General features: G+C 45.9%; 1 protein-coding gene and 1 non-coding gene across 4 annotated transcripts; one reads left to right on the forward strand and one right to left on the reverse strand.

The window, feature by feature from the left end:
• Positions 1-2173: 2173 nt before the first annotated feature.
• On the reverse strand, positions 2174-2245 carry trnaa-ugc (transfer RNA alanine (anticodon UGC)). The gene has a single exon. It is a non-coding gene; the product is annotated as a tRNA-Ala (tRNA).
• A 7814-nt stretch (positions 2246-10059) lies between these two features.
• LOC130107821 (tumor protein p53-inducible nuclear protein 2) lies at positions 10060-22861 on the forward strand. 3 transcript variants are annotated; one of them, XM_056274585.1, is made up of 4 exons: positions 10060-10330; positions 15744-16158; positions 17512-18082; positions 18181-22861. In XM_056274585.1, the coding sequence occupies exons 2-4, from the start codon at positions 16035-16037 to the stop codon at positions 18446-18448; spliced, it is 963 nt and encodes a 320-aa protein (XP_056130560.1). In that variant the 5' UTR covers positions 10060-10330; positions 15744-16034; the 3' UTR covers positions 18449-22861. The 3 variants fall into 3 exon arrangements, with proteins under 3 accessions (XP_056130560.1, XP_056130561.1, XP_056130562.1); XM_056274586.1 differs by having other exon boundaries at positions 18184-22861; XM_056274587.1 differs by having other exon boundaries at positions 17926-18082.
• Positions 22862-23774: the final 913 nt, after the last annotated feature.

Here is a 23774-nt window from a genome sequence, read left to right on the forward strand (position 1 = left end):
GCCCAATGCCTGCTGGGATAGGCTCCAGCACCCCCGTGACCCTGAGAGCAGGATAAGCTGTTTGGATAATGGATGGATGGATATAATATTCATTTTGTTTTCGGGTAAAAATCATATCTTTGAGGATAGTGTGTGTGTGTGTGTGTGTGTGTGTGTGTGTGTGTGTGTGCGTGAGAGAGAGAGAGAGAGAGTGGCGCCATCTGCTGTTCGGGTGTGGAACTAATATGTCTAGTTCGACGAGAGCGTAATTCTACCAATTAACCGTACGGGGGCGTTCAAGGACAAATAACGACGAGGGTGGGCGGTATCCAGATACAGTACTGACCTGACTAACCTGGCTGTTATGACTTCAGCAGATAAAATGTGCAACATCCCAATTCATGGAATCATTCAGAGGACCTAGCAGTCACATGGGAGCATCAACGATATTTCCAGAGACATCAGAATCAGAGAAATAACCTTCCTGTTGCATGACCGGTGACCCCATTCACATTCACACACGTACACGTCCACAGACAAAATATGAGGAAAGAAGACGATTGAGAAGATCACGATCAACAAGAATCCATGGAATTCAACACTTCAGGTTGCAAGGGGAGTGAATGCTGGTGATCTGCTGATGGTATCCGATGACGATTCAGCTACAAAAAACCCCTCCGCTCTCCTTGACATTTAGTTTTTACTCAAACAACTTCTGGGTTAATCAGTTTACCCACAGAAAAGAACAATTTTCTGTCCTTCGAGTTGCGTATGGTGATAGTTTATGTATGTGCACAGGTCTATCATGTATTCAGTCTTACGTTCAGATTGGTCGACCCTTACTGGTATGAAATGGTAGTTTCTGAGTGGTTCTGGTGACTTTGCTCTCAGTGGTTTGCTTTGGCCTTGGTGTCTGTGTGTTGCTTGACTTGTGGTCCTTCATCACGAAGACAAATTAGGGGATGTTTTGTATGACTCAGCGCCGTGGATTGAGTAGTCTGTACCATGGAAGCGGAGGAAAGTAGGCCAGGGTTGACCAACATGCATACTGGCCCAGAAATGCTTGTTCAGTGCCCAGTCAGGAAACCCAGACAGTTGTGTAAAGGTGGTACCCTGTGTTTTAAAAAGGGGGTTTTAGGTCATAATGTCCAAACATATGTAGGGTGAGCAGTAACTGTGTGTAAATGGCACATGCAAGGACATGACCCCACAGTGGTCTTATTTCATGGTAGATAGTGTGTCCTTCTACTCAGCCATGGCTGACTTCAGCTAAAAGGAGATGACACTGATCCATGGAGTCTTTTTTTTTTCTAGGTTAGGGTTTTGAGTTCATAAGTTGTACTTTGCAACCTTTTACCCAGAGCCAAAAAGAGCGTTGGCCTCGATGGTCTGTACTTCTTTCCCTTCAACAGTTTGCTAAGACAACAGATTTATAGACAGCAGTGAATACTGTAGTGCCAGCCCATTTTACTTGACCTAATATCTTAATTTGTTCCGAGGAGTCCGAGGACACCATAGTTCATTAAAACACAGGGTATGACAAACACATCAGTAAACTTGAATTGAAAAAAAAAATTAAGCATTGTAAAAAAATAAAAAAAACCTGAACATCAACTAAACTTCAATAATGGGCCTAACTCAATTATACTATACTGGTCCGAAGACAAGTCCCCCAGAACACAAAGAAATACAAACCATTTGTTTGAATGGGACACACAACTTGAGCCTCACCAAAAATGAACACTGGACTTTTATAGATGACTAAAGGACATTAACGAAAAACCACAAGTCCATCTTACAAGATATTGAAACTACAACTGAGAAACATTTAGACAAAAATAAAATCATAAAACTAAAATAATCCACGATTGGACTAGTTTTAGTTTATTAAATGCTAGCTAAGAGGAGACTCAAAATTAAATTGTAAAAAATAAATAAAGGATAAAGGTTTACGTCTGACATTTAAGGCATTTTATCTACTGGATCCAGAGCCTGTGCGGTTGTGTACATGGCGCTCTTCCAGACAGTTTAGTTTACTAACACCAACGCGTTTCCAGGGAACATTGCTGCACACCAGTCACGTCCTCTATAATTCGGCTCGCTATTGTCTATCGGTTCAGAATTCACAGGATATTCAGATATTTGCGTCCATCTTTTCACTTTTAAACGCCGCGAAAATGTGGAAAAACGATGATGGAGATGCCGGGGATTGAACCCGGGGCCTCATACATGCAAAGCATGCGCTCTACCACTGAGCTACATCCCCCCTCCACGTGCTTCCACTTCTACCATAGCTATATAAAGTCATAAACAGCGAGCGCCGCTGATGTCACGGACGTGCCCGTTTCGTTTATAGGCTCCCGGGTCTAAACTTCATTTGTACACTTTCATATCTCACGCCTTTGTCTGTCTCTTTCTCCCGCTTAAATGCGTTCTGATTTATTGGTATGGCGGTATGGCAGACTTGTGCTGCCAAAGCACGGTCAGCATGAACGCTGAGGATAATTGATCAGCAGCGATATGAGGAGAAATAACAACCTGCCAAATGACGGCAAGTAATAGTGATAATAACAGTTGCATCAGTAAGGACAAGATTAAAACGAGTCTTCTCTACGCGCGCGTGCGTGTGTGCGTGCACGCGCGTGTGTGTATAAGGACTTTTTTTCTCCCTATTTTGGCGCGTTAGACAGCGACTTTCCTTGATTTTACCCCCCCCCCCCGGTTAGGCAGTTTACCCTCATAATAAAACGCCCTTCCGTGTTCAGAGCAGAGCAGCGGTTTAGTCGGGATGCGTCTGACTTTTTCTATACTTGATTCTGTATTTTTTCCGTCACATTGTGTGTGTTTGTGGTAGGGGACGAATCCACGTGACGGCCGGTGAACGCGTGAGCTGGGATCTGTAGTTGATTTTTGTTTTTCATTGATTTGAATCCAACAGCTATTTTTAGCTAAAGGCTATGTTTTGGTTCAGAGAAAGGGCGCACAGCTGAGCCGGGGGGCTTGTCTCAACAAAAAAAAAGAAAAAAAAGAAAAGAAAAACTTGAATGGTGAGAATGCAGAAAGTGAGAGAGGGGGCAGAATGTGGGGATGGGAAGAAAGAAGCTGGGGGATGATTATCTCAGAATATTTTCCATGGGGGAGGGGGGGGAGAAAAAGGACAGCTTACTTTACAACTGTAGATTTTAAAAAATCAAACGGAAAGAGTTGCTGATCGGGGCAGCCGGGCTGTCCCGTCGGCCATGACACCCCTAATCCTTTGAGAGATTAAAATAGCTCATTCGTTAAGTTTCATAATGTCTCCTCGAGGAGAGCGTGAACTGGGGCCTGTCCTGCTCCCGAGGAGAGCACAAGCTGTCCCTTCGCTGTGCTCTCCTATGCTCTCCTGCCAAGGACACCCACCACTGTCAGGCCCCTGTTTGTTTTAGCCTTGTAGGGACAGACCCATGGGACGCAGGCATGCCCTGAGGATTTTAGGAGGGCTGGAAGAGGAGGAAGAGAATGGATGAGAGACTGCCGCCCTCACACAGTCTGTCTCGATCCCTCTTTCTTTCTTTCTTTCTTTCGCTCTTTCTCAGAGAGATGGGAGAGGGGTCTGTAGATCTAAGCATGTAGCCCAGCCTTCCTCCAGACCACCACTGTGTCACTGAGAATGTTACTGACCGAAAAAGTTGCGCACTCAGTTCACCACTAAATGAGCCGTGTCACGTTCATGATCTGCGTAGGTCTCGCAGATGTTTCGGCCGAGCTTTGGCAGGGAACACAGACATGGTTCAGTCTTGAAATCCTCGCTATACCTGGACAACCTCCGTTCACATTAGTTTGCGATTAGTGAGGATCTACCGCATCTCCTGTAGATATTCCTGTTTCTCGACTCTCTGTCCCCATAACACAGCTCATTAGACCTTGCAAGAAAACACCATGCCTACAAACATGTCTGTCTGTCTCTCTCTCTCTCTCTCTCTCTCACACACACACACACACACACACACACACACACACACACACACACACACATTGGAGGCCAGATACTGAGCGGCAGAGTCAAAGTCCTGTGTTTGGAAATTACAGGCATTAGCTCTGTCTTCACGTGTTGAACGTTCAACAGATATTTCCCTCCTGTTTCCACAAAACCACGTGTCCTTACCTAGTTATGAATAAACACTCATTTTATTGCTGCTGTTTTTCTCTTTAGTCGATATTATCTCCTACAATACTTCAGCTTCACAGCTCTGTTCGGCTACTTGAGGGCACGTGTCGATGTGTTCAACTTCTTCAAATCTGTGTACTTTTTGAGACAGCAAACTCTGTGGAAAAGCTTTCTGGTAGAAACGAATGACTCTCCTGGGGTGGAGCACAATTCACATCAACTACTGCGACCAACACTTTCAGCTAGCCCGCTACTTTTCTCCAGGAAATGTAATTCCTAGTTTAACAATGGGCATTTGCATTGGACATTTCCCTTCACAGCTGTATCCGTATTTTAACCTTTTCTGTGCTCGGGCAGAGCTGTCACGCAGGTTACATGTCTTACATGGTCTCAGTTGTTGTGCAGGGAATCTGCACTCTGAGAGGCCTCCTTGCACAGCATGCAGGTCATTTGCATGGCTGCTGTGTCTGTAAACGGGGCGTGACACAGAGGACTCAACTGACCTATCTTTTACTGCCGCCGTCTTATCATCTGCCGGCAGCCAGTTTGGCAGCGGGCGAGAGAAGCCCGAGAGGAGACGTGAGAGCGAGAGGCACCAAAAATAAAAGTTATAGAGACGGGAGGAGGTGTGGTACACAGTGGAAAAGGCGTTAGTAAGACTTTGTAGGAGGGACACTTACGTTGATGATGCTGTGCATCAAAAGTGTGGTACGAACGTTGTCAGGGTGAGGGGCTCCATCCTAAAATGGACACCCATACCAAATGAGACTGAGCACTTATGTTGTGTTGACAGGTACCTCAGATAAAAGCATCCTCCACATGGCTTATGTTGTGTTAAAAAATAAATATAAAAAAAAATCAACAAAAAAGATAACAGCCAAAACAGCATAATCAGAGTATAGACATTACACTAGCATACCTTATAGGTGGAGGAGCAACAGATTTTAAGGGGCCTGGATCTTGGAGCTGCGTTTTATCATGCTTCATCCATCGACTCGTGTCTGACCATCTGACATGACGTGAGCTCCATGGAAGACATCAGGTTTCCCCTGCACTTCATTACTCCACCCTTGTATGTATATTTCCTGCCACCCATGCCTTTACAGTTAAATTATTAACACTGAAGTTTCCTTCTACAAGGCTGACCCTACCGCTGACCCCTCTCACTTCACACCTAGCACGACCTGATATCTCCGTGTTGGCGTTGTTACCACGACATCATGATTAATGTTGCTCCGGCACCATCCTTGCAATGGCCCAATCACGGTGTTGTGATGTCCTGCCCGGAAAACCTAACATAACCTCAACCTAACCCTGACCTTATCCTAACACTTGCCTTGTCCTAACCTTAACCGATAGCTAACCCAGACTAATCTACAACCTAATCCCACAACTCTCTCTTTCCCTGAGTCACAAAGACATGACAGCACAACAACGTGATTGGTCAGTTGCGATGATGGTCCTGGAGCAACATCAGCTATGATGGAGCAACACCAACACGGCGACATCGGATACACCCCATGTCTGTGTTCATTTGTATGAGCGACTGCTAATGTTTTTGTGCGGTCAGAAATAAAATCTGGCAAGCTATTAAAAATGGAGAATAGTAATAGTTTCTGCAGACATTGCATCTTGGCGGGATTGGTTTGACTCTTGAACAGCGGACCAAAAATCCACCGTTGCAAAACGTTGGCTTTCTGAGTCGCCAAAGGACTTCTCGCGCAATATTTCTGTGTGGCACACGCGTCAAAATCTACCGTGCAGGACGTCTGAGTCACCGTGTCCCCTGGAATGCCCAACTCTTTGACTACAAACAAACACCAGGGTTTGGTTGGGCGGGGACCCCTGTGCTCACGTGCCTTAGCTGGGTTGGCCAGAGCAAGAGCAGGCATGATGTCAAACATCAGCTGTTAATGTGAAAACAAACATATACAGACGTCTCTCTCTCCCTCTCTCTCTCTCGAGCGAGAGAGAGAGGGAGAGAGAGGGAGAGAGAGAGCAAGAGGGCTGAGACGTTGAGGTGACCTCTCACCCAGTTCTTCAACCAGCCGCAGAAACTACAAGACTCTTGTGAGGCTGAGCAAATTCAGCAAAAGCATAGATCTGGCCAGATAATGGAGGAGGGGGAAAAAAACGAAGTGGAAATCTGGAAACGGGAGGCCTCAATCACGCCTCCGTCTGCGTTCGTGGGCAGAGCATTCAAATCACGCTGATGTGAGGGTTGATACGGTGGTATGGTTGAGGTGGTAACCTTGCATTCATCCCATTAAGGTTGTTGTCATCCCTATCACATAGCACTCCTTGAAATGGCACTTACCATGAATACCCTGCTTTGCTATTATTCATACATTACAGTTGCCTACATAAAGATATGCATGCCATATGGAGATAATAAAACCAGTTTGTCCAGGCCTGTGACTTCTTCTGAGATGTTTAAAGACCTCAACGTTACCACCAGCGCAGGCGCACAAAGTGTCCCAACAATATGTTTGGGTTGACCGTGTTACCAGGGCATGGGTATCGTCATCACAGTGGGGTGAAGGTGTGTGGGTGTGTGTGTGCCTGCCTGCTTGCTTGCATGAGTGTGTGAGTTGCTTAGCACCTGGTAACAGTATAGGCTGAAACCTTATCGTCTTGCATTTAGGTAGCTCACATTGCGCCGGTGCATATAGTCACCTGTGTGGAGTCTGCTATCATCTCTCATCGGTGGGGAAATAGCATGACACTGTGGTGATGAGGTGCTTTGAGAGACTTATCAAGGACTTCATCTGTTCATTTCTGCCCAGCTCATTAGACCCCCTCCAGTTGGCCTATCGCCCCAATAGGAGTACTGATGATGCCGTCTCCCACATCCCTCACTCCACTCTATCCCACCTGGATACTGGTAAGGGGGATTATGCCTGTTTGCTGTTTATTGATTTCAGTTCAGCATTTAACACTATTGTCCCCCTCAGACCTGGGGTTGAACTCTTCACTCTGCTCCTGGATCCAGAGCTTCCTGACTGACAGACCACAGGTGGTGAAGATTAGAAACTGCAACTCCGGCACCCGAACCCTCAACACCGGCGCCCCCCAAGACTGCGTCCTGAGTCCTCTGCTCTACCCCCTTTACACCTATGATTGCATAGACACACACCTCCAACAACATTGTGAAATTCACAGATGATAAAGGGGTGGTCTGAACTCCAACACAATGAGACAGCCTATCTGGACGAGGTGGAGGCGCGGTCATCATGGTGTAAGGACACCAACTTGGCCCTGAATGTCTCCAAGACCAAAGAGATGGCTGTAGGCTTCAGGAGGGAGAAGCAGAGGATCTACCACACACCCCTCAGAATCTACGGGAACCCAGTGGACAAGGTGAGCAGCTACAGGTGCCTTGGAGTTCACATCTCTGAGGACCTGTCTTGGTCTACTCACAACACCACCCTGGTGAAGAAGGCAGGGATGTGCTTGTATCACCTCAGGTGGCAGAGGAAATTCAAGATCTCCACGGTGCTGCAGTAATCCTTTGACTCGGCCACAGTACAGTCCTGGTAGCATTACTGCCTGGTACAGAAAATACAGCTCTCAGGATAGGAAAGTCCTGCACAGAGTGATTCCGTGCACCGAACACATCACCAGGACTGCACTGCCCTGCCTCCAGGACATCTACACCAGGCCGTGCAGGTCCAGGGCAAAACAAATCATTAAGTACATTCATCAGCCCAATCATAAACTGTTTCAGTGGCTGCCTTCTGGCAAGTGTCTTCATTCCATCAGGGTCAAGACTGAGAGGCTGACAAGTAGATCCTTCCCCCAGGCCATATGGACCATCAATACATAATAATCACTTGGGTTCTGTACAGCGCTCATCCCGCACCTATGTTGCACTCTGCATCTTTTTGCAGCTTCTTTTTAACTTAGAATTCCTTGGCACTTCATTTTGTGTTGAAGACATCCAGTCACACGGTTGGCCTGATTAGGCACAGTCTCTGCCTCTTTTACCACTCACCCTCACAAAACTCACCCTCTTGCAACTCACACATGCAAACACAGCAAACTTTCATGCATATCTTGAAGGCAGAGTTCAAGCTCTTACCAGAACATTAACACTGAGTTTTTCTGTTCCTAAAACGTGAAAATGCAACATTACACTCACGGGGGTATGCAAAACCTGGTGAGCAAAGACTAAAATGCAAGTCACTTCTTTGTGCAAATTCTTTCCTGTATACCATAATCTTGTCAATAACAGTTCAAAGCTTTGTTAAAACTTTTTAATATGTTGTAATAAACTGGATTACAATTACTGACTGTAAGGATGAGGGTGTAAAGAGAGGGGCAGTAATTTCTGGCATCTGGTACAGACATAACAGTTAACTTTAGCCCCGACATGCAATATGCCCCATCGGCATGTTGGCACAGACACAGACGCAGACGCAGACGCAGACGCAGACGCAGACGCAGACGCAGACGCAGACACAGACACAGGGAGAGAGAGAGAGAGAGAGAGAGAGAGAGAGAGAGAGAGAGAGAGAGAGAGAGAGAGAGAGAGAGAGAGAGAGAAGTAGAAAAATACACTATTCAGTCACAAATGCAGGCATGCATGCACACATATATACTGTTAATACACTGACACAGCATACAGTATTGTGCACTTGCATACATAAGTGTCACAAATATGAATGCAAACACTACAGGGTGAGCCCTCAGCTAGACCCCCTTCTCTCTCTGTACATCTTGTTCTCTCGTAGACCCATATATATAGGTAAACATTCACACAACCTATGCATAAGGATTAGTGTACACTTATGTTTGTAGTCATCAGCTTGCATAACTAGTCATGGTATAGAGTTGCAGGGTACACTCAGAGATTACTTGAGCCACAGTCTGCAAAGAGGTAAATGACCACTAGAGACTTTTGAATGTGCGGCGCAGCTCATTGGCTTCTCAAATGCTGCATTCAAAAGAGACGTAGCTCATTGGCTGGTCTTTGCTGAGTGACACTTGGAGCTCCTCCCATCTGGTGGTTGGAGCGCAGGAGGAGGGGGAGGGGGGAGGGGAAAGAGGACTATTTACAAATAAGATTTAAAGCAACAGTATTTATCTCGATTGACAGAGGCGCTGTTATGCACAATCGGGAAGCTCATCTGGTTGTAAACTGTAGCAAGCAATCATTGGTACATAACATTGCTTACACGTCTAAAGACCCGATTCCATATCTGCCCTCAGTGTGGTTTGTAGTTTGAAATTTCTGCATACGGGAATGAGTCACTTACTTTACTACTACACAGTAACAGCATTACATTCTGTGTTATCCTCAGGCTACACACAGCTTTAATGCACTCTGTACCCGGTTCAAAATGTTTAAGCAGTGTAATATGACCATGTACAAGACTATGTACACAGTTCCACATACAATAGATGTGATCTGTCAGTGTTAGACTGATGAATCAACTCAAAAGGGGACTGTAATATAAACATATGATCTAAAGTAATTGAGGGCACTCTTTATTTTATCTATATTTCAGTCAGTAATTGGGCATGACGTTAAGTGCTCTGTCAACAGACCATCATCTATTCTCTTCTGAGAGCTTCCAAATTCAGTTTGAGTTTACGCTTCCCCCAATCATGACTCTGGACACTTGGAAGGTTAAAAAAAGAAAGAAAAGAAGAAGCTGATCAAGGATCATTCTCCGTATAAAGTCACAATTTCCATCTGGTTGCAGGTTGACAGTTCATTTCCCCCAACCCCCATTCTGTTACTAAGAGGTCCGGCTGGCATCTTGTGTAATATTTTGATTGGTTAGTGCGCAGGGTGGGCGGGCGAAAGGCGTTACGGAGAGTATTGTCGTCCGTTGATTGGCTGGTTTCCTGATTAGGCGGGGTTTGGGACGTTCCGGGGAGTATAGTCATCTCACAATCAGCTGTTTTGTACGCTTTACATACTGATCCCAGGATCAGCTAGAGGCAGCAATAAACAAGAACCAAAATCTGCAGGGGGAAAAAAGCGCAAGAGGGGAGCTGCAGATGTTGTAATCGGAAACATCGGTGTACATTTTTACACAAAGCCCTTCTTCTGAGAAGAAAGCCTTTTATTTTTTTTTAATGATGGTATTTTATCTACCTCTATAAAAGGCTACCTAAAGCTATGCTTTAAGATTTGTGGTCCTTTCTACTGTGTGTGTGATCCCGTTTACAACTTGAATTCTACTGCAAAGGCAGGTAAGATGTTCTCCACTTTGTTTGAGTTTAGTGGCTGTGCGTTATGATCAAATTCGATTGGTCTCGAACTACAGCTGTCCTTGTCAGTGTTCTAGAATCTGGTGCATTCCCCACAGGCCTAGCTGCATAAAATTATGCAAATTGGACGTTGGCAATAATGAAAACAAGCTAGAACAACTATCGTGACTAATTTTATATCACACATTTCACAACAGCCCATTGCTCACCGTCTACCGTTGTGCATCATAAGTGTTTATAGGTCATGAACAGTGCCACGATACCTATCGAATTTCTTAATCCGTACGGTTTGCCTTTGGGTCGTCTCGACGCCAAATGTCACTAAAATGACACCAGCGCGCCGTACAAAGAACAATCGACCATTGTTTTGCAAATTGCCCCAAATTTTCACCGAGTCGTCGGTGAACGTTGACGTTTTCGTGGGGGGAGCCACGTCCCGTGTTTTCCCCACTTTCGCAGCGGCAGCCCGGCTGTGCCGCCGTGTGCGTGCGTGCGTGCGTGCGCGCGCGACGCCGTCCTATTGCCGTGGCGCGTCCTGCCGACGCGCTGGTGTGTAACGCTGTGCCGATTAACCCAGCTGTCATTGCGCTGACCCTTCAGCCGTGCAGCTTACACGGATAATTCATGTCTAACCCGAATAGCCGACATAAGACTTGACTTTGGTCCGTCAAGGTGGGGGCAGAGGGTTTAAACGCTTTAGGAAAAAAACCAAAAAAACGTCCGGTTGTTTCGCATTTAAACGTAAACGCCGTTTGCGCGGAGCGGGATTTTCTCCCCCCCCCCCCCTCTTTCAAACGTCGAGAGGGGTTTTTACGACAACTCCGAAACAAAGCCGTTGACAGTGGAAAAAGCCTCGTCTGTCGAGTTGCCCTCCGGTGTGCTTTCCCTGACAACGGCGTTCAAGACATCGCGGTCGGCGGCATTGCGAAGTACATTGTGTTTTCTCCCCCATTCTACCCCCCCCCCTCCGGACGCCCGATAGAAGAGACCTTCTTTCGCAGCGTCGGTGACGTCACGGGCGCCTTGTTTTTATTTTGTCGATCTCCTCCCGCCCCCTCTGTGCGCCTCCCACTTTTAAAGGCCCGAGAGAAAAATAGATGCGTTGGATAGAGGAGAGAGGGCTCAAGCATATCACTCAGCTCTCCTCTAAATTACTTTGAAACTGATTCAACAGTGCCGTCTAGTTTGTCGTATTTAGTTGTGCCTATGTGCCCGTTTATTGACTTGTATTTTAATGTACAGGTAGTGGCAGTAAATATCCTTGATAAGGACAATAAAGAATCTTTATCTATCTATCTATCTATCTATCTATCTATCTATCTATCTATCTATCTATCTATCTATCTATCTATCTATCTATCTATCTATCTATCTATCTATCTGTCTATCTGTCTGTCTGTCTGTCTGTCTGTCTGTCTAGCTAGCTAGCTAGCTGCTAGTGTAAACTAATAATAAGACACATTAGTCCCTAGCTAACAGGTCTGACCCTTTGGGCGAGCGGTCAGTGATGTCACCTTGTGGTGCAGTACATCCCGTATCGAATCCCGCACTGGGTAAGAAAATAACCGGTTACACTAGCCAACTATCTATAAGTCACGTTTTCCAGGATTAAAGTTATATAAGTCTATTAATTAGTCATATCATTTGAAAGTCCCTGTAGAATATATAAAGAGTACAATGCTGATTTATTTTTGAGTAGTATGGTGTTATATTTGACCCCCCTTTCCCCTCTGCTCAACTGGGCTCCTCATGGATCTCTGTCTTTGTTAGGAAATTAAGTAATGCGTATCAAAGCCTGAGTGTCATATCTAATTTAAATTTTGCAAGATAAGAACAGAATTTTTCAGAGAGCAGCCACATACCCACCCATCTTATATGGGAAAAAAGTGTGTGATGTATTCTATATGTTTTGGTGTTAGGCCAAAATATATGAAATTTTATATATTTTGGCCTAACACCAACATATCTTAATGATAGGGTCAGTGTTGGGGGTTAGCAGTAACAAAGTAATATCTTAATGATAGAGTTATTGTTGGGGGTTACCAGTAACAAAGTAATATCTTAATGATAGGGTTATTGTTGGGGGTTAGCAGTAACAAAGTAATATCTTAATGATAGGGTTATTGTTGGGGGTTAGCAGTAACGAAGAAATATAACACGTTACTAATAGGAGTTCAGTAATATTGTTAAAGTTACTATGTCAAGTAATGCATTATTAGCTGAAATTAAGCGTTTTGTTTTAAGAATTCATCCACACCTCGCTACTTTCGCCAGTGCAACACCAGAAAAAATATCCCCTGAAGAATTCCCTGTGCCCAAATTCGAGGGCCTAGACACCTGCAGAGTCAGACTCTTATGTTTTCGAAATGGGTATACACCCATTACTTTCAGTTGATAAAAGAAGAGGACAAAAGCATAATAGTCAAGTGCAATCTATGTCTAGGGAAGCCAAGCGAATGATGAGCCATTTGTTGTTTGTGTTGGTTCCATGCTCTCTTTCTTATTGCTGTTTCAGGGCAGGATATAGGCCTAGCTTGTTAAATATTAGTTTGCAAAATAGGCCTTATCTGTTGGCTGTGTAGGTCTAATCCTCCAGCACACTTTTATTTTCATTCTTGAAATCAAATCCTATATATGTCCATGCCTTATTCGTCTGTGAACCTTAGCCTAATGACAATAGATTAGTGTCTTGCCCTGTCATTATAGCCTACATTATCAAAGGGTCTAGGTCTATCATGTTTCATATGATAGGCCTACAATAAAAACATTTGTCCCTATCTCATAATATATCAGACTTTGATCCTTTGTCTGCCTTCCCATCCCTGTGTCCAAGGCTAATCGTTTATTTAAAAAGGTCTAGGCTATTTAATTGTTCTATATCATCACACTGTTGTTAATATAAGCTGTTTCAAGTCTATGGCTTCATTAGGCTATACAATATCGCCCACCACTGGACTGAAACAACATTACCCTCATCCATTTTAGTCGTACTTCGGCGGTTATTCTAGTGAAAGTAATGCAAAAGTATTGTAATTAGTTACTCATTACTCTACACAGATAGTAGCATTATATCACTATAAAATAAAAGTAACTAGTAATGTGTAATAGATTACATTTTGAAAATAACTTGCCTAACACTGGCTAGGATATATCAAATCAAAAATTATAATACATTTAAAAGAAATTAAATTTCCTGTTTCTTTCCGTTTTACTTTCGATCCAAAACTGCAGTGATCATGTCAACCAGATCTACTGTACATACTCCATATCCATTGACCAGTTTCCTTACTCAGTATAACTGATTTTACTCCAAAGCACATTTTACAAGTGGCGCTGATCAATGCCGCCAATGCAGCTGCTAGCTGTTTAGTAATCATACACACATGATTGGTTATCGTTTGTCATTTCTTTAGCTGCGCTGAAAGTATATTTACACCAGAGAGATAGGAGTTAATGAAGTCTGGTATGCAGTCTGCAAATGGATTAAATTTGTCACAGTGAGGAAGTGCTTCATGGCATTCCCTTAATATGAGGGGGTACATGTGTGTGTGTCTGTATGAGTGTTTCCACCTGCACACAGTGAGCAGGGAGGCAACACGGTTTTACTGGGGTGTAACGAGGCTGTCTACAAAGCAGCTCTGAGGACCCCTCACCAAACATTGGTTTATCAAGTTTATCTATCTTATGACTTAGTGTCTGTGACTCAAGGAAATGCTTGGAAATTATCCATGCTGAGGGATAGGCCCACACGGTCTCACCCCACTTGTAGGATACCTTGTTTTCCTTGTGGCCTCTATAACACCATACAAACACAGCAAATAAACAATGGGCCCTATTTATTCAAATGAACAGAAAAGCTTCATCGTGGCCCAAGGCAGAATCAAAATGAAGTTCATGCCATCCTGTGTATTTAGAAAAAAAATAAAGTTGCGGAAAATTTGGGCCAATAAGAAAGTGATAACTAAACCATTTCAGAAGCTTTCTAAAAAAATGTTTGGTGTTGCGTTTCCCCTTGGCGGATGTCTGTTTGTTGAGTCTCATTTTTCTTATTTCTCGATATCTCGCTTGCTTGGTTTCAGACACCCCCCCCCCCACACACTCACACACACACACACACACACACACACACATGCAAAAAGAAAACGAAACAAGCTTTCTGGATGGAAAGAATTATATGAAAAAAGTTATCACACCATGTCTGACCTGAATGATCTCATACAGCGAGTGTCGGTGTCTTCAGAACTGGAGTCTACCCCCTTTTGGTCCTGGTGTTAGTGTCACCATGGTGACTGACCAAATAAGGACGGGGAGGGTCGCCTTCCAAACAAGCATCCATGCATATCTCTCTTCCATTTTCCATCCTTGTATCTCCAAGCCTTCACAGACTTTGTTTCCCTTTTTATTCTCCGCTTCTGCGTTTACCTACCTATCAGTTATCCCTCTCTCCTCAGTCTTTTTTTTCTCTCCACCATTGTTGCTCTGTTGTCTTGTAGCCACTATATTTATACCTTCGTCTCCATCAGTGTTTTGCTTTATTTTTTACTTAGTTTGGTTTTATTTTTGCCCATCTGTGTATTGCTCATGTATTTAGACCAGTGTTTCTCAAACCTTGTCCTCTGCCCCCCACCACCACCACCACCGGTGGAGCTTGTTTTCTGTTCTAACAGGTAATTAATTGCGATTTCCTGTTGTGTCAACTCTGAAAACCCTCTAATTAGATGCCTGTATATCTGGCAGAGTAGAAAACCAGCAATGCTGGGAGGTTTCGAAGGGCACACACTAGAACTGCGAAAACAAACAAACACGACGATTATCTGTGCAGCATGACAACATATTATCATTTAGGTCAGGCACTTGTTCCTAACCCGGGCAAACTTTAGATACCACACAGCTTAATTTTCCTCTGTAATTCATTTTTTGCCATAATTAATTCCATTTTATCATGATGTTTGACCTGGGGTGGCAGTGTCAGCCCAGGTCTGATTGATGTAGTGATGAACTGAATAGAATCATCAGTTTTCCGGTGTGCCAAAGAGCAAGCGTTGACAGTACTACTGACAACTGTTAGCACTGACTCTGTCTGCCTGTCAGTGCTGCTGGGTGTGCAGACACACCTAAACCAAACAAAGACATTGCTAATGTTATATGCTGCAGCTGTGTTTATTCTGCATAGCAGAATAAACACAGTCTGACATGCTGGTTTTCAACCTGTAGATGTCAGCAAACTCACTAAAATGGTCTGGGGCCTAGTTACTCTAAAAAGGGCCGTTTTGGCTGTAGCAGGGGTTCAATAACGGTGAGATGCTTTAAAGACTCCTGTCATGTGTTTGTTGAGACACAGCCTCCTGGATGTGTCCCTCTCATTAACCGTTCTCTTCTCTCTCTCCCTCTCCAGGCCTTTGCTTCAAGCCAAGTGATACCTTACGTTTGCACTACTGACGCTTGTCCACTCCAGTGTATCTCAAACACCAAGATCCAGCAAAGGGCTTCAAGTGAACAAAGAGGCCCAGAAAATTAGCGACCAACAAAAGACGCCAACTATTAAAAGCAAAACACAAGCAAAACTATAGAATAAAATAAAGGCAGCTACAGCTTTTTTTTTCCTTCTTTTTTTTGGTGGACATCAAAAGACTTAAAGCACCCGAGACACTTAACGCCTGACCCACTGACGGCAACACAAGCAGTCATGTTTCAACGTCTGAGCAGTTTGTTCTTCGGGGAGGTGCAGGAGGCGGCCGCTGAGCTGAAGGGACCCAACCCCTGTGTGACGGATGCTGACGAGGAGGGATGGATGCTGGTCAATCTGCCCGGTGAGTCCACCTCAGGGATGTCAGGTCAGGAGTATAAAAAAAACAGCGCAGTGTTTGAGAGCCCTGTTTTGTGATGAACAAATTGGGGAATAGTCCCGTTTCCTATGTGCATTGCTTGCCCACAAGTTTAGGCAACCTAGAAAATCAAACCCAGGGTGGCCTCTTGCATGACCGTGATACTCTATTGACTCACATTTGATGTCTCGAGGGATACTGTGTGTAAGGTGAGTGTAGGGGTTGGGCGAAACATCTTGCCGGCTTCGGGGGGGATACTTAGAATATCACTTTGTATGGGTTTCTGGGTGGCGTAGCAGTCTATTCCGTCACCTACCAACACGGAGATCGCCGGATCGAATCTCCGTGTTACCTCCGGCTTGGTCGGGCGTCCCTACAGACACAATTGGCCATGTCTGTAGGTGGGGAAGCCGGATGTGAGTATGTGTCCTGTTCGTTGCACTAGCGCCTCCTCTGGTTGATCAGGGCGCCTGTTCGGGGAGGATGGGGAACTGGGGGGAATAGCGCGATCCTCCCATGCGCTACGTCCCCCTGGCGAAACTCCTCACTGTCAGGTGAAAAGAAGCGGCTGGCGACTCCACATGTATCGGAGGAGGCATGTGGTAGTCTGCAGCCCTCCTCGGATCAGCAGAGGGGGTGGAGCAGCGACCGGGACGGCTCAGAAGAGTGGGGTAATTGGCCGAGTACAATTGGGGAGAAAAAGGGGGGGAAATCCATCCGTGATCCAAGCCGCTTATCCCGATTGGGGTCGCGGGATGCTGGATTTTTTTCCCCCCGTGAAAGGGGAAAAAATCCCCCCCCCCCAAAAAAAGACTATCACTTTGTGTGTGGATACTGTACATACGGGTTGTGTACTGGAAAGTGGAAACAGATGTAATTTCTGTGTGCATACACCCCCTTTGTCTTTGTTTATGATCTGAGTCATGACAAAGGCACTGAGTGTGAAGGTTTGTTGTGGTGTCCGAAAAAAGCCCAACCAAAAAAAAAAAAATGTAAGCAATGTGCAAAAAAAAAAAAAAAAAACAACCTCTCAGCAGAGTGGAGACGTTATGGCAAGCTCAGAGGGTCAACATAACTAATAACATAATTCTTACTTTTATGTTTTGTGTTGTTTCCTTACCCCCCTCCTCTTCCCTCCTCCAATTTTTATTCAAACACATTCCCCACACTGGTATGTGTGCGCGTGCGTATGTGTCCTCTTTAAAATTGCCCCCCCCTAAACCCGCATGGCTTTTTTGAAAACCTGTTACCTTTGCATAATCCTTGCAATGTCCCACCCTAAACACCTGACCCTTACTGGCCGACACATCCCTGGTCCCATCGCTGCCATGCACTCAGCGGAAGCTGACTGCATGATGCAGGCTGGGGGTGGCGCTGAAGCTCCACAGAGAGCGCAATCACTCTCAGACGGTAACCAATCAAATCAACAAGACACACTTACAAGGACTGGGTGCCCCGCCCCTGTTACCCGCCCACCTAACCAGCGCCGCAGGACGCACAAAGGACGGGCGCGAGAGTCTGTGACGTTATCGGCCCCCCTGTCCTGCCCTAGCGCTAGCCCTTCAGTCTCGGGCGCCATTACACCTGTGACGCTGCCGAGACAGGCGAGGTTGTCCACGCCCTCCACCCCGTCCATGTCCCCCGGTTCTAGGAGTGAATGTGGAGGCAGCGGGGGTAGCAGTAGGGCAGGCTCAGAAAGAGGCTGCATGGATGAGAGCTGGTTTGTCACCCCTCCCCCCTGTTTCACTGCAGAGGGAGCCACGGCGGAGGCCAGCCCCATGGAGGACCTGCTCATTGAACATCCCAGCATGTCTGTCTACGTCTCCTCGAACAACCTGTCCATGGTGTCCAACGGCAACCTGTCTGTGGTGGGAGAAGAGAGCATCATTAGCCTGACAAGCAGCGTGAGGTGAGGAACGGCACAGTTTACAGGAAATGCGGCATCGCTTTTAGTGTCAGGCTTTCCTGTCAAGATAACCGTGCGTTCTTTTTTCTCTCCTCTTGCAGCAGGGTAGCTGAGCCAGCTGCTGCGCCCGCCGCCCGCAGTGCTATGCCCACCAGGGTGAGCCGTGGAACAGCTGCCCAGGCCGGAGCCCTGGCCAAGGTCACCCAAATGGCTAGGGTCCAGCGTAGCAAAGCTCGCATTGAGAGGCGCCATCTGGGCCGTAACCGAATCCAACGCCAAAACCGCACTAGGGAACAAGTTCCTCGCCATGCAGCCCACACCAGAAACACCTTCCTCCACCAGCCCAGCCAGCGCAGTTTCTACCACTAAAACCTCCCTGCTTCCGTGGGGGCATCGTTTGTTCGAGGGCATTAATCATACACAGTCAAAACTAAGAAACGCACTCAATTAAACATATTCGTCCGCCAAAAAAATACACACCTTCATGTATGCTCATCTCACCGTGTTGCGAATTTACAGATAGATGTAGACGTCACTTTTGAAGGCTTCGGCAAAAACTGGTGCAACCCCGACTCTCTGCTGCCCCATTCTGCCCACCCTTTCATTAGATTAGCCCTCTAAAATTATTATGAGCACCCTTCTTGTACCCACCTTTCAGAATCCCAACAAGACAAACAGAGATGTATACAACTTCCCTCCCCGTTCGGCTTCCCTTGACTATTTTACAAGCAATTTGAGAGAGTGAAACACACTGGCTCTTCCTCTGTCTGGAGGAGCAGACTTCTATGGGGGGGGGGGGGTAGTGCGAAGGAGCAAAATGTAAAGGTTCAGAAAGCTACACGGAAAACACCTCCTCGTGTCTCTGGGAGCTTTGCGTTATGGGGGATTACAGCTTTTGTTCGGGTAAGGCGGCGGCGTGTACGGCGTTTGAAGCGGGTGAGGAGGGTACTGCCTCTGTTCCCGTCAGCCAGGGACGACGCAGGGAAGAGAAGCCCACGAGGAGGCACGGGGCTAAATTCAAATTCCCCTCCGATCACTTTGAGAAGGGTGAATAAAAGCAAGTGGAGGACGATGGCGAGAGGGTGGACATGACAGACTAGAGAGTCAGATTTAAATAGCAAAGATCTTGACCCCATGATTGTGTTGAAAGGATGAGGGAGGACAGAAAGGACATAGTGACGTGTAGTGTAGCCCTTCAAGCAGACCACGTTTCCCTCATTCTGGTGATCTAGTGTCTGCCATCACTTGTGCTTTCGAGCTGCTAAAGAAAACACCCACAAAATGAAGGGTTTTGCATACATACAACCTGTTTGTCCCATTATTGTTGTCTCAGTCTCGTATGACAAGAGATAGGAGCCTAAAAAGCTTTCAGCCTACCTAATGTGACATGACCATAGAGCGAGGATACTTGGAGAAACAGGAAACAGCAGTTATTTGGCGTTAATTGCGTGCATAATATGATGCCAGCAGGAAAAGTGACGATTAAACCACACACAAGATGTCTTTACATCTCGGTAAAGATGTCTCTTTTGGTCCCCATTTTTGTCCCAACGCCCCAGTGCAGTGATGGGGGACACTGCTGTAGGAGACGCCGTCCTTCGGATGAGACGCTAAACCGAGGTCCTGACTCACCGTGGTCATTAAAGATCCCATGGCACTTATCGCAAAGAGTAGGGGGTTCCCCGGAGTTCTGGCAAAATTCCCAGCCCGGCTCTCTCCCTCCGGCCCCCTAATCAGCTCCCCCCCCCGTGTAATTGGCTCAGTGACTCCTCCCCTCACCACCTCAAGCTAACGTGTGGGGAGCGTTCTGGTGCAAAATGTCCGCCGGGCCGTGCATCACCCAGGTGGGTGCTGCACATTGGTGGTGGTTGAAGTGAGTTACCCCCTTCAATGTGAAGCGCTTTGGGTGTCTAGAAAAGCGCTATATAAATGTAACCCATTACTATTATTGTTATTATTATTTTAAGTGAGTGTAAGGTTTAGGAAAATAAAGGTATTCAGAAAATAAATGGTGAGGGTGACCATGACCATAGCTTTGAGTGTAGGGATCCATGGCTTGCCTCTGGGTTACGGGGTCCGGTGGGTTATATAGTAAGTGGAGGCCGGTATAGATGGCGACTCTTCGTCGTGTTCTGTTACATCGGATTTGTGTTCATTTTTCTTTTCCTGCCAAAATCTCAGAAAAGCCTGATATTCCATCTGTTGCATGCCCCCCCTGCCTAATGCCCCTCTAGACAAGCCGGTTCCAAACAGACATGGAGAAAGCGGTCACGTCACAGTCAACCAAGTTGCCCCCCCCCCCACACTCCCACCCTGCAAAGAATACAAAGCACAACACCCACTGAATCAGTTGAGAATGAAGAATTACGTACCCAGCGCACATGAGCCGTATTTCACCACGTAATGTGCTGTGAACTTTTATCATCCACATGGCCGCCAAAAGAAATAGGGAATGATTGACATCCGTCCGTCCGTCCTTCCATCCATCCATCATCCATCCATTATCTGAACCGCTAGTCCTGCTCTCAGGGTTGCGGGGATGCTGGAGCCTATTCCAATGAAAAGTCCCTCGCTGTCTTGAAAGCAACTATGAGAATAAAATGGGAGCCCCCCTCCCCTCCCCTTTATACACACTCAACACCAACAAGTCACAGTCACCACTACTGCCCACACACACATGCACTCAAGTGTGGTCTTGATCATGGACGTCCTGCAAATCTCTGCTCCCTTCCACTCAATGTGTTTGGTGTGTGCTCACCCCCCCTCCTCTCTCTCTCTCTCTCTCTCTCTCCTCTCTCTCCCTCTCTTTTCTCATGTGTCCACTAGCTTACTAATATGTATTCAAGATTAATAGTAAACGATGGTGCTCAAGTGTATATGAACATATACAAATGTTTGTAAATTAACTGAGACATGGATGTAAGATTGCACTGTCCTACATTTTGTGAGTCGAAGTTTTAGCTGTGTGCCGTGTGCTTGTGTATTCTTTTTTTTTTTTTCGTGATTTTTTTTTCTTTTCCTTTTTTTTGGAATTAAGTGTCTGTGTGCGAGTGGGTGTGTAACGACACGTTAAACGCTGAAAACATCAGGATAAAAAAAAAAAAGAAAAAAGACGAATAGTGGTAATTTAGGTCTCGGTGTAAATATTACAGTACGACTTGTAACGCTCCGTTAGATGTGAAAGCCATTACGGATTTGGTTCTGCAGCATGGTTTCCAGCGGTACTGATGAGGATCCTCTCTCTGCCTCACCTCTCAGGTGAAAATAATTTCAATGGCCAAAAAAAAATACTGGTGTCCTCACCCGCCCCGTCTGGGCGCCGGGGAGGATGTGCTGTTAACACCGCTGGCTCTGGCTCTGGCTCTGGCTCTGGCTCTGGCCTGGCTCTGGCTCTGGCTCTGGCTCTGGCTCTGGCTCTGGCTCTGGCTCTGGCTCTGGCCTGGCGTAGGGACAAGCTGACAGCTCGAGGATCCTCTCAGTTTGTTATGGGAATGCCCCCTCATCTTTAGTCCGGCTAGAAACTTACTGAATGTTGAATTCCTTCCTCAGTATCGCAAACCATTATTTTTCCAGTGCAGCCAAATGGCTATGATTTATTTAGACTATCTTTTAAATTATAATATGATTATATGATGATATTATATATTTTTTTCTCTTTTTTTTTGCTGGTTTAAGGATGACTTATGTAACCTGTTGAACCTGTCGAATACTCTGCAAGTTTGCAGCTGATGGATAATGAATGGCTCTGAGGTCACAAGTGTCGCACGTACACACACACAAACACACACACACACACACACACATATGCATAAAGACCAAAAGATACCCGGACACTAAAGGTTCGGAGAGTTTGCAATGTTACTGCCCTAACCGACTCGAAGGTAAATTTTTGGATGTGCTAGGAAATGTAATTTAGATGTGAGTGTGGGGGGGTGTGGGGGTGGGGGGGGAGTCATTGGACATCACAGATATGTACTATGTGTGTGTACGCATGTGCAAATGCTTAACGTGTGGGACTGATCACCTCAAGTGGCTTGGATGCTGCGAGCCTAGTCTATCTAGTCTGTTTTATTTATTTCACTCTCCTCTCTTTTACCCTCCCCAGCGGTGTAGCCTGCGAGGCAGTGTGCTCTCAGTGTGTAGTGTGAGATTACCGAAGAGTGTGTTTCAGGGTGGCAGCCATCGAATAACGGCGAGAGGGTGTGAACGCCAGGCGTGTCAAACCAATGTGATGGGAGAGGTGTGGCCAGGGGAAAGGATAAAGCAGAAGACAAATTATATATATATATATATTAAAAAATCAATCAATCAATGTATCAGTGACAAAAAGAGTACAATACAATAGAGTATGCTTGTATTTTCCCATATAGTTATTAGAGCAGTTGTTTATCTAGTTTGTTGAAAATGAAAGAGGTCGAATGTTTGGGGAGTTTTCTATATTTATGTTGTGCCCTGAAATGATGGCAGCTTAAAAACACTTTACTACATCTCAACGAGTGCACCCCTCTCCCATTAAAAAATAATAATAAAAAATAAAAAAATCCAACAAAATATAGAGAGATATAAAATTCGGTGTATCTGATATCTGTGGTGGTTGTGCCTTTCACTATTACTGCATGTTGTTTTGTGATGTGCTGAGTCTCCGTCCCCAAATGGACGGCTGTCCATTGACAAGGCAAGACCTATGCAAAAGCAACGGATGGGTTTTTCCAGCATCCATTCTGAAAACACAGGTACCCGCCAAAAAAACAAAACAAAACAAAACAAACAAAAAAAAAACAACTACTACAATAAATACTCAGGTTAACACCTGAATCTTGTCTCGTCATTTACATATGGGGCAGAGGGTTGGGGGGGGGGGAGTGAAGGAGATTACAGTGTTGTGATGTATTGCCTCCAGCGTTGGCAACAAGAGGAAGTGGTCTGTCGTCCCTCCCCCCCGCCCTTGTTGGTAATGTTGGAGACGCACTGATTTGAGAACGGGACAAGTTTAACATGACTGTGTTGGGCACGGCGGCGAGGCGGAGAGCAGCAAGGCCTTCAGAGAAGGGTGTGGTAGTGGAGCCTTTGGGGTTGGCTGAGTAGATAAAATGAAGGATTGGGACTACCCCGTCCTCGTTTATCTACAGCGCTCCAGGGTAAATATCGGCAAACGGCAAAAGTAAGTGAGTCACAAACCAGCAGGGTCACTTGATAATCTGTAAGCGGAGTAGGAACTCGGCCGGCCTATACTAAAACCTGTTTATCAGCCGCCTTCTTTGTTTAGCGACTCTGACCCCACTGCTCAGTAATCCTGCGTGTCAGGGTCCTTTTCTTGTCATCGCCAATGTTTGACCTAATCGCTTGGGGCAGGTAAGGACATCTGATCAGCTAGGGAGGCCCCAACCCGTCCTGCTGCCTGCTTGCTGCTACACCCGTCTCGTTCCAGTGAAACATAACCTCTGATCACATCTCTGGGGCAAATAATTAACAGCCCATCTATTTGTCATTGTTCGCTGCTTTGAAACAACCCCGGCTGGCTCGCCCGGTTGGGAATAACTGCCCCTCCCGGTTGGGAATAACTGCCCCTCCCGGATGGGAATAACTGCTCCCCCCGGTTGGGAATAACTGCCCCTCCCGGTTGGGAATAACTGCTCCTCCCAGTTGGGAATAACTGCTCCTCCCGGTTGGGAATAACTGCCCTTCCCGGTTGGGA

This window comes from Lampris incognitus, chromosome 2 (assembly GCF_029633865.1).
Source record: "Lampris incognitus isolate fLamInc1 chromosome 2, fLamInc1.hap2, whole genome shotgun sequence".
Lineage (NCBI taxonomy): Eukaryota > Metazoa > Chordata > Actinopteri > Lampriformes > Lampridae > Lampris > Lampris incognitus.